General features: G+C 54.7%; 1 protein-coding gene across 1 annotated transcript in view; it reads right to left on the bottom strand.

Annotated features, from left to right (window-relative positions):
• Window positions 1-341: 341 nt before the first annotated feature.
• The window catches only part of ARID3B (AT-rich interaction domain 3B), a 31,748-nt gene continuing 21,412 nt past the window's right edge, over window positions 342-10,677 (bottom strand). The window contains exons 5-9 of the mRNA XM_038185119.2: window positions 8,558-8,741; window positions 7,196-7,455; window positions 6,740-6,997; window positions 4,380-4,481; window positions 342-3,527 (exon numbers count right to left, since the gene is read on the bottom strand). Of these exons, the coding sequence (XP_038041047.1) occupies window positions 3,370-3,527; window positions 4,380-4,481; window positions 6,740-6,997; window positions 7,196-7,455; window positions 8,558-8,741 (962 nt within the window). The 3' untranslated portion in view covers window positions 342-3,369. The remainder of the gene's footprint in view (window positions 3,528-4,379; window positions 4,482-6,739; window positions 6,998-7,195; window positions 7,456-8,557; window positions 8,742-10,677) is intronic.

The raw sequence follows: 10,677 nt of genomic DNA, 5'->3' as shown, positions 1-10,677 counted from the left end.
AGGGCCCTGCCTGACCCCAACACGGGGGGCTTCGCGCCCCCTCCTCCAGCCTCTGAGCTGACCATGGGGAGCAGCGAGGCCTTGGAAATTTGGGGCTAAAAGGGCTGGAAACCAGCTCCCGCCCGACATCAGAACCGCCGCAGCTTGCTCAGAGCATTTTAGGTTAAAAGGTTAAAATTTAGGTTAAAAGGTTAAAATTTAGGTTAAAGCACCTGCAGCTGAGCAGGGCTCAGGCAGTGCCCAGCTCACACCCAGCCCCATGGGGGAACCGTCCCAGGACACCAGGCACGGCCACCACGGTCCCCCCCCAGGCCCCAAATGACGCCGGCAGGGTCCCGGTGTGAAGAGGTAGAAGTTTATTGGAATATAAACATTCAGAGAACGTGTAAGATAGAAAAAACCCAACAACAACATATACAGACACTTGTTGGAAGGAGACCTTGAGGTATTTATCCACCGCCTAGGCTATCACATTGCTTTTTTTTTTATTTTTTTTAATTTTTTTTTTAATTTTCTTTCTTTTAAATAGGTAAGAAAACGAGTAGCAAGGCTGCTGCAGCTGTTTGGTGAGCACAATCCGGTCTGACTCCGCGGAGGGACGCGGTGTGAACGCCCCCGCGTAGCCCCCCCGGCCCCTTCCCCCGGCCCCGAGCCTCTGCCCTTGCCTCCCTGCAGCAAGCTGGAGGGCAAGCAGCTTGGTTTCATCCCCACCCGCTCCCTTAGCAGCTGGGGGCTTTTTCTTTGCCTTTTTTTTTTCTCCTAAATTTCTTTTTTTTTAAATTTTTGGCTGCTCGCTGTGAAACCTTCTCTGGTCCGGAGCTCGAAGAGAAGCAGACGCACTGCCGGGCAGGAACGGACCCGAGCCCGCAGTGCCAAAACCCCTGAGTACTAATTACAATCCAACACGCGCTCGAGTGAAATGAATCGCAGCCGGCCTCCCCCCCCGGCCCCCCGCTCCTCCACCCCCTCGCTGCTGCTGGTTTCTCTGCCCCTGTCCCCGCGGCCTGGCAGCTCAGTAGGAGACCCGGGCACCGGGATCAAAGCCAGGCCAGGGGAAGGGGTCCTCTTCACAGTCTGAGTGGTCCTCGTCATCGGGGCGACGGAGGACCGGGTATGGTTGCAGCTTATTTTACTGAGGTATCTGTTACGCATCCCGACTTGTTGCTTTCCCTGAATCGGATACAAAACAATCTGTTAGTCCCTGTCTATTTCCAGTCTAGTTGTGTAAAGCTTATAAACATTAATACTCTAGTAGTGTCGAAGCCGTTTAGCAGTTCAGTGATTCGAGTGCCTTTCTGTGCAAGAAAACACAATGTTAGCAGGTGATACATAAGCAAAAACACCCATTACTAACCTCTGCTCCCCAGGACCAGAGAAGAAAGCATAAGGAAAAGCCAAAAGTCCCCCAGTCCCACTCTTAGGAAACAGCCCCCAAACCCACCCCCCATCTCCAAAAAAAAAAAAAAACTAACCAAAAGAAAAAAAAAAAAAAGGAAAAAATAAAAAAAGAACAGTCTGAATGAGTCGGAGTCTGGAAAATCCTCTGAGTGGAGACAATGAAATGCCTCGGAGGTGCGCGGCCATGGAGCAGCTCTGCCTCCCCACTGAAGGCAGGCGGAGGTGGGCCATCGTGGAGCAGAACCATCCCAGGACATGCGCCTTCCTGTCGCTCCCTCCCGCTGCAGGTAACTCGAGTCACATAAACTGACAGCCAGGGAGCGGGGCCGCTGCGAGCGGGAGCTCCTGCCTGTGGTCTCGCCCAAGGGACGGGGCCACCCCTGCACCAGGGCTCTGAACAAGGAGAACACCACGGATCGCTGCTGTGGGCTCACTGCTGCTCTGCTCTGAGGACGGGCAGGCAGACGGGGGATGGAGAAATGATGGAGAAATCCAACAGGGCCTCTGGAGACAGCCTCCTGTCCGAGGCGAAGGATGGCTCCTCTAACTCAGCTGTCACCCTTGCCCTCTGTTCCTACCTCTACCTGTCCTGTCGTGCGCATGTCCTGGGATGGTGGTGCTCGGTGTGTCTCCTGGCTAGCCTAAAGGATGGGGAAGCTGCTGCTCCTTCACTCAGCTTTTTTTTTTTTTTTCTGTCTTTGGTGCTACAATTAAAAATAAAAAAAAATAAACACAACGTCAGCAAAACCACATATATATATATATATAAAAAATCAAGCGATAAGATATGCCAATACTTCCTGAAGAGGTTAAAAAAAAAAACAACCCAAAACAAACAAACAAAAAAAAAAACAACACCCAACAACAAGTACATATCTGAGGTATTTCATCTGCTCAAAAAACCTGACTCGGGCCCGGAGGATGGAAAGGACGTCACCAGGGCAGGAGGGAGGGTGCTGGGATCTGACCTCCAGGCGGGGGAGGACGTGTGCGGGGCAGCAGGACGAGAGGGGACACAGCGAGGCCACGCCAGCAGGGGCTGAGCTCGCGGAGCCACCGGGTCTTGTGTCAAATGGGGCAGAGAATCAAACCCAAGCGAAAACAAGTTCAGGGGAAATGTCAGCGGGATGAGTTCCCCAAGGGCAGAGGGACAAGGTCGAGGGCATTTGGAACTTGGCTGAAAGCCTGAAAAAGGCAACGACAGCAGGGAACGGGCCAGCACCAGCCAGGAGAACGAAGCAGCTGAACGAGAGGGGGCTTTTCTGTGTCTGGGGGTCCTTCCCCTGCGGCCAACACCTCCGAGAGGGGGGAAGGAGGTTCATCAAGTCTCTCGGGACTCTGCAAGCAAGAACTGTGGGCCCGAGGGGAGGACCAGAGCATGGCAGAGCCTGAAGAAAAGCGAGGCAGCTCGCCTGCTCGGCAGCTGTGAGCCCGGCAGGAGAGGGGCAAGGCAGCCTGCCGGCCGTTCGGATTGTCAACACACGGGGTTGGTTTGTGGGAAGAGCCCGCGTGGCTGCTGGCTCAAGGAGAACCCCGCAGCCCTGCCCCGGCCCCGGCTCCTTCCACCTGCCTTGGTGACGTCTCTGCCATCTCTCGGCCCGCCGCTCCTAGAGACGATCCCTGATTGAAAAACGCCAGGGGTGCCCCCTCTCCACGTCCCACCCCCAGCGGGAACACGGCCAACCCCGGGAGGAAAAGGAGGAGGAGGAGGAGGAGGAGGAGGAGGAAGAAAACGGAAGAGAAAGGGAGGAAGAAAGGGGAGAAGGGAGGAAAAGGCTGGACAAACGGACGATGAAGAACAACTCGCTGGCGCAGAAAGGTTTCAGCATCATCATCTTGCCGTCGGCCAGCCGCAAAGCAGGTTCCTTGAGATGAGGTAACGTGTGCGACTCCTTCCCGGCGCGCTCCCCGCCGCGAGCAGAGAGGGAGAGCTGCCGGGGGCCAGTGTGAGACAGCGAGTGTGGCCGGCCGTCAGAGAGACCAGCTGGTGGAGGGCTCCGCGCCGGGCGTTCCCCGCGATGAGGTAGGGCTGGCAGAGCAGTGGGAGCTGCTGCTGCTGCTGCTGCAGGAGCTCTGCGTGCTGGAGCCCGCGATGAGATGGACGACTGGCTTCTGGGCAAAGAGCACTCCTGCAAGGCACGGAGAGGGAAGGAGAAAGGTTAGGGGGTGACACGGCTCAGGAGGATACGGGGGAGAGCAATCCCAAAGGGTTCACCCTAACAGAAGGGGGCCCTGTGCAAGGCCAGCAGGCTTCGAGGCAGATCAGAGCATCAGTGATAGCAAGGACACAAGAGGGGGTGCTCTGGGACCTGCTCTGTCAGCCCCTGCCGTGGGATCTTTTGCATGCAGAAGAGTGGAAGATCCCAAACACCACTGGAAAGAGCAGCACCAGGTCTCCCACTGTGGGCTTTGTCACGTAAACGTGACCTGCACAAGTCAAATGGCTTGAGCTGGGTACAGGGACAGCAACAACTCTTGCCTCCCTGCAGCGTGTGAAGAGAAGCTGGGTTAAGCTCCTCCTGGTTAGGAGAAGGGGCACATTGCTCCTTCCTGCTAACACTTAACACAGAAGTTCCCTCTCTGGAGAAGCTGGATTTCTCACCAGGTTCCCTCTTCCCTGCCACAGCAAAATGCCACGTGTGGACTGCCAGCAAAGCGCTTCCCTGGGGACAGCTCCAGAGTAGAGATCATGGCAGAAACACGAATGCCATTACAGCAACAGCTCCTTGCACAAACAGCAAATCACCGAGAACCGGCGTTCAGGAGCATCTGAGATTGAAAAAATACCAACCACCCCCAACCCCAGGAGGAAGGAGCACTCATCTTGACCAAAAAGAAAACAAATCAGCTCCTGCTGAGCTTTCTGAGCCAGACGAGCTGTGAGCTGTGCTTCGGCAAACAGCCAGCCCCCAGCAGCACACCACCCTCCTCACAGCCCGCTCGGCATCCCCACATGTCCCCGGGGGGCGGCTCCTCCTCACCAGCATAAATCGTGCCGTTAATCTCCACCGACATGTTGATGCTCCCAATGCCGTTAGGTGACAGGTTCAGCGCTGCTGCCGCCGCCGAGTCCGGTTTATCTTCTTCCCAGGAAAGAAAAGACAAAGTTAGAGAGGAGCGACACCATCTCCTGTGCTACCCGGAGCTATCGGGTACCTACACAGCCCTCCTTTTGGCTCTTATCTGATAAGGAAAAAAACCAACACTGTCAGTCCTCTTACAAAGGTGTTTAAGTGCCCAGGTGTGAGCTGCACATGGGCTGGGATCCCACTGAAGCCCCCGACTCGGGCCAAACGAACAACCTCTCCACAGAAGCAGCCACCAGCACACGAGATGTGTTTACCCAGCTGGATTGTGGCCAGGTTCGCAGCAGAGCTGGGGCTCAGGTTGCTGCTGCCACTCGTGGCGTGCCGAGCTCAGGCTGCAGCAGCTCCAGCGGCCACTGGAGGGGGACTGCCTGAAGCATGACAGGCTCAAACCCAGGACGAGCATGCTTGGCTGCCCCTGGTGCGTGTGAAATCTGTTTTCTCTGTCCCCTCCGCATGGACAGCCCTTTCTAAGGCATCCCGGGCAGTTCTGGAAGTGGCAGTGCAGAGCTGGGATCCACTCTGCTCTGATGCCTGAACATCAAACCCTCCTGGATGTTTCTGAACCCTCCAACCAAAACAGCTTGAGCGTGAGCCTGGGATTGCTCCTCACGCTCATGAATTCAGCCTTAGTTTGCACAGTGCCATGGTTACCGGCCCCCCGGTGTTGGTTTTGGGGCATTGTGCTATTAAAACACGGAGAGACGATGGAGACAGTCTGCCCAGGCTCTGGCACTGCATGCAAAGTGCGTGCTTGGAGCTCCCTTCCAGTCTGCTGGGACAGCAAGGCTGCTGTCCCTGTGAAGGATGCAAGGGGCTTTGTTAACATTTAACCCAAACGGTCCTAGCAAGCTGGAGTGAGCTCAGGCGGTGCTTTTCAAAAGTGCCTCCCAAAGCACTTCAAAAAGCACAGCATTATTTTGCAATCGGGAAATCAGAGTCTGAAAGACAGCACAGACTTGCCCAGTCCCCTGAGGAAGGTGGGAATAGCATCACTGACTCCTGCTGAGGGCTCAGTCCTCTGCCTGTCACTGATCGTGGAGACTAAAACCGATCCTAGCCTTTTGATTTGGAAGTTCAGCATGAAGAGGAAAAAAATGAAGTGAGATGAGGGAATGAACGTTACTTGATAAAACTTGTATTCCTCTTTACTCACTTTTTTAATGTGAAAGTGAAGTTGAGGTGGATGCGCAGCTGTCAGGACTTGCAATTTGAGGTCTCAATCCCATTTAATTGGGCAGCAGGAGCATATGTATCTCTCGCAAGTATCTCCACGAAGCACATCACTGCTAGCAAAAGCCTCAAGAACAACTTGTCCCCATCTAAGCAGTGCCAAACCTGCCCGGCCTTGTGCCTACATGCAAATGGACACTTAATGGGGCTCCGAGACCTTTAATTTGAATGGATCAAAAGGTTCAGAGGAAACAGCTGTTGGGACTGAACCTTCTGAGCCTTCTCCGTGCAGCCCCGGGACAGGTAGGGAGCCGTGGCATTTATCAGCTTTTGAAGCCACTCCGCAACAGTATTGATTCTAACAACATGACCTTTACGGGGTGACTCCCCTTTCACAAAGCATTTCAGGAGGGCATTTCCCTGGCCATGAATGCTGCTTCTCTCTGACCTCCTAACCCAGCCCTGCCTGGAGTTCTCTGCCTGCAGGGCTGCAGCAGATGCTGGCAGGAACCACCTGACTCGCTAAAAGCTCTGGGATGTGTAGGGCCCCCCGCAGATACACAGGGCTTTGTAGCCTCCTCAGCACACCTGCCAAGGGGATTCCTAAAAGCCGGGCATCTCTCTCCCCTAACTGCCACTTGTACAGACAGAGCTGTCACCTCTAGGATCAGTTAACAGGGTTCCTGATGAGAAAAGGACAGGAATTCACTCCCTGCAGCACGACCCTGGATGAGGGCAGGGCTGGGGAAAGCGTGCTCTGCTGGAGGGGCTGAGCACCTGGCACAGGACGAGGTTTCCCCTCCAAAAGTCACCTGAGTGACCACATAAACTTCCTGAACATGCTTAGGGCGGATCTGCACCCAGGCTGGGCTATGCATCACCCAAAAAAGAATAACAAGTGCAGCTGTAAACTCTAACAAAACATTTCTCCGGTTTAGCTTGGCGGTTCCTGTGCTCTATTTTAGGAACTTCGTGACACTGACCTCTGCCCAGCACCCAGAGGTGGCCAAAAGGTGTTTGACACCCTGAGCTGGGAGCAGCAGCCTGCAAAGCCCCTTCGTGCACCTCGAGACGCAGCTTACCCTTGCCATTGATTTTGATTTTCATGGGGATTTGCCGCGCCATGCTGAAGAGGTTGCGCTGCAGAGCCTGCTGGACGAGCCGCTGCTCCTCCTCCGTCATCCGCGAGACCTTCTTCTCCGGCGGCTCCCCGGACTCCAGCCGCTCCCTCAGCTGCTCCAGGGTGGCCGTTCTTGCTGCCACCGTCGCCTGCTGGCTCGCCAAGGTCACCGGCACAGCGATGCGATTTGGCATAGACACAGTCAAGGGCACTCCGTCGCCTGGAGAAGGACAGTTACTCAGCCTCTCCCGCAGCCCTTCCTAAAGCAGGCAGAATATTCCGCGTATCCTCACCCACCCGAGCCCCGTTACTCTCAAATCCCACACAGTTTGGGTGGGGAGAACTGCAACGAAGTGCAATAACCGCGTTTCTCTGCCCGTGACACAGCCACCCTCTCCGCCGCGGGCGCAAAGCCGACCTTTTCTGACAGCTGCTGCTGGAGACACGCGAGGATTGCTGGTCCCGCTGCCGGGCGCGACGCCGATGATCGGGAAGCGGATCTTTGGGGGAGACAGGAGGGAAGGAGGCCCCGTGGCGGTGGGCGAGTAGCTGAACAAGGAGGAGCTGTAGCTGGGCCGCCTGCCTTCCCGCCTGTTGCCGTCGATCGCAGCCTGAAGCTCGGCGGGAGAGCTGAGGGACTTCTTCTCGCACTCGTAGGCGTACAGGTACTTCATATACCTGGGAGAAGGGCGAGCACAGGGAGACTCAGGCAGGTTTCTCGACAGAGCACGAAACGCCAGGCTGCAGCACCCGCTGGGTCACCCAGGCAGGCTTTCAGACTGAGGTCCCTGCAGATTTGGAGTCTTTGCATCTCACGACCGCTGCTGCGCTTGGTGTCGTGTTATGTGGTTTGGGTGTGAGGCACGGCTCTCATGAAGAAAGCACGTGGCTGCATACCACTGCAGCTAAAATTTTAACAAATAAGATCTCAAACCACAACACTTACCAGCAAGGAGGGTGACCTAGGAGTTACCTTGTCCAGTTTGTACTGGGCAGCACCAAACCTATCGCTTTCTCTGGATTCTGCCGCACAAACTCGCAGCAAGCAGTCTGTTGGTACCAAAGGCTGGAGGAACAGCACGGAGCTTCCCTCCCTGGGACTCCACAGCTCTAAAATCTAACAGCTAACAGCTCTCTAGAGTTACCAGCTCTAAGAACCGAGCTTCATTTTAACTGGGGTGTGCATTCCCAGAGTCCAGCCTCGCGTGCTGTAGTCACTGGACAGAAGCGCTGCTTTGCCTTGTTGCTTAAACTCTGCAGTAGGTTTAATTTACCAACCTCGTCTCATTCTACTTTTTCTTCCTTTTGGTTTGCCTAATCAACGTGAGGCCAGAAAAGCAATCCTCACAGCAGGCAGGCACTAAACGCAAGTTTCTACAGCTTAGCAGTGCTGACATGAAATGATCGAGCTCATACTTGATGCCTATACATCAGCAGCCCCCCTGCCAGCTCACGGTGCCAAGGGGGACAGAGCAAGAGACCCTCCTGCCCTGAGGAGTTCAAGTCCCAGGGCACAAGGTGGTGGTGTGTTCGTGCTGGGGTTGTAGGGAGGGAAGGGGAGAGCATTCAGGAAGGATCACTGCTCAGCAAAACAAGAGAAAGGATAGAAAGGGAAAACTGCAAGCTGTGGGTGTGAGAGGAGGGATAAATAAAGCAATTCATCAGCTCCTCCCTAGCCACAGAATAGGACTCAGTCTCATTTGTAACACCTCGGTCCCTATTTTGTGCTCCCCAGTTCCTGCTCTGCTCCTATCCATGCTTTTAGGCTCTCCAGACTCACTGGGTTCGCAGCGTGAACGCGGCACTGGTGATGGAGGTGGGCAGGTTAAGGCCTTTGGTGATCTCCCGCCAGATCTTCTTGTTGATGATTTCCACCAGCCCTCCTTTCTCGGTCACCAGTTTGTAGAGCATGTAGAGGTCCAGGATCTGCTTTGCCATGATGGGGATCCGATTGATGGGAGTTCCTGCAGGGAAACAGCAGGGAAGAAAACATGGAGGGAGAGAGAAAATGAGGCCGAGAAGGCTGGCGGGCTGAGGCTATCGATCTTCCTTCTAATAGGAAAGTCAGGCAACTCTATTTGTAGCCTGACTTGAGGCCCCTCTACGGGCGAGTAAATGAGCCAGAGAAGTGTAGCTACATGGCACGTCCTTTTCATGAAAAATCCTTTCCTGTAGGCAAAAGCAATTATCAGACAAATAATAACCTGCAGCTAAGAGCAACTCCTCGAATAGGAGAGGGGAAGTGGGGACTATTCAATCCTAGGGGCGAGGGAGCAGCAGAGAGGAATCATTTTTTATGAGCTCCCAGGGCAATCTCAGATAAAATCTGGATTGCTTGTGCTCAGGAAGGGGCCGAGCAGCCCGGCAGCTCGAGCTGCTCACGCGCTGGAACTCTGCTCCCTCGCTCCCCAGGATTTGCTTGGGAAGAGCGAACAAAAAGGGGACGTGACACTTGGCAGCATCTCCCCCCTCCACGCACATTCACCTCCGTCCTCCCTCACGAGCAGGCGCTCAGCTCTGGATTCTGCTCTTACAAAGCATTTCCAAAAGCTTCCAAAGCTCCCAAATGACGCCCCGCTGCGGGTACGTGTCCCTCGGTGGGATGGATGTCACCCGGGAGCAGCAACTTGTTGCAGGGTGGGGATGGTGCAGGTGAAAAAATGAAGGGTGTAACGGAGCATCGGTGACCCAGGCACTGCACTGACTGCGTCCCCATCATTTTTAACCCGATAGGGCCCTTTTGGCTGCACCTTTCAGCCCTCCAGGGTCTGAAAAGGTCAAACTGATGAGATTTCGGCAAGGAGAGGAAAAGGGAAAAAGCTGCTGATGCAGCAAGCCTTTTATTTTGCATAGGAAATACTGTCCTGGATCAAAGAGCGGTCCATCGGAGGTCAGTATCCTGTTGACCACAATGCCCAGCACCAGCCGGTACAGGAAAGCCGGCGAAACGCCGTAATGGACAATTATGGGATACCCAACCCACAGGGGAGGCTCCTGCCACTGCTCATCAGCCAGCGAGCCGGTTAATGCCCCGGAGCAGAGCAGTTTATGGCCCTTATAAATGGGTTTTATTCTGGTTAGTGAAAAGGAGCTCAGCGAGCTCTGCAGATGTCCTCATTATACATGTAAGTGTAATTTTTCCCCCCCCCTTTCCTTTTTGAAGCCTATTACGCATTAGCTCACGGCACCAATTCCCACAGGTTAACGAGATGCTGGATAAAAGCAGCAAACTTCTTCAGCTTTGAAAGGGCAGCCTTCAATTTCCCCCAGTCACCAACCCTTAAACGTAAAGAGCAACCCGGTTGGGCTCAGCCCGCACACCCCATTACTTTCTCTCTCTCTCATGTCCTTTTTTTTCCTTGCCTAAGCAGCCCTTCCCTGGCCGTGAAGCTGCCATTCCCAAGCTGCCATCCACCAGTGCATCAGATCCTCTTCCTGCGTTTCCCATGCGACAGCTCCCCGCGGGAGCAGAGGCTCCTGATTGTTGGATGCCTTCTGGCTCCAGCCAGAGCCAGTCTGCTCCCAAAACGTCAGCCCGTGTAGACACAACCCTCGCTTCACTTCGTTTCTCCCCGGCACCATTTTGTCTCAGCGCGTTGCAAGGAGGACGAGGAGTGCAGCAGCAGCGTTTAAGGCTGGGAGCGATCATGTTACCAGCCCCAAGTTATCATCCATCAGCCGAGCTGCAGCAACCAGTCACACCCAGCCCGCTCCCAATGCAGGAGCAGGGAAAGATTCGTCTCAAAGGACCCCAGACAGAGCTAGGACTCGCTCTTCCCACCCCAGAACCTCCCTTCAGCAGCAGTTCAGCATTTGTGCCCTGGCAGCAAGGGAAACCAGAACATCCCAACAAGGGAAATCACCAAGAAAATGATTTGGGGCAAAGCCTGGGCGCTGCTG

The sequence above is a fragment of the Anas platyrhynchos genome, chromosome 11 (genome assembly GCF_047663525.1).
Source record: "Anas platyrhynchos isolate ZD024472 breed Pekin duck chromosome 11, IASCAAS_PekinDuck_T2T, whole genome shotgun sequence".
NCBI lineage: Eukaryota > Metazoa > Chordata > Aves > Anseriformes > Anatidae > Anas > Anas platyrhynchos.
This window is presented reverse-complemented; position numbering and strand designations above follow the sequence as displayed.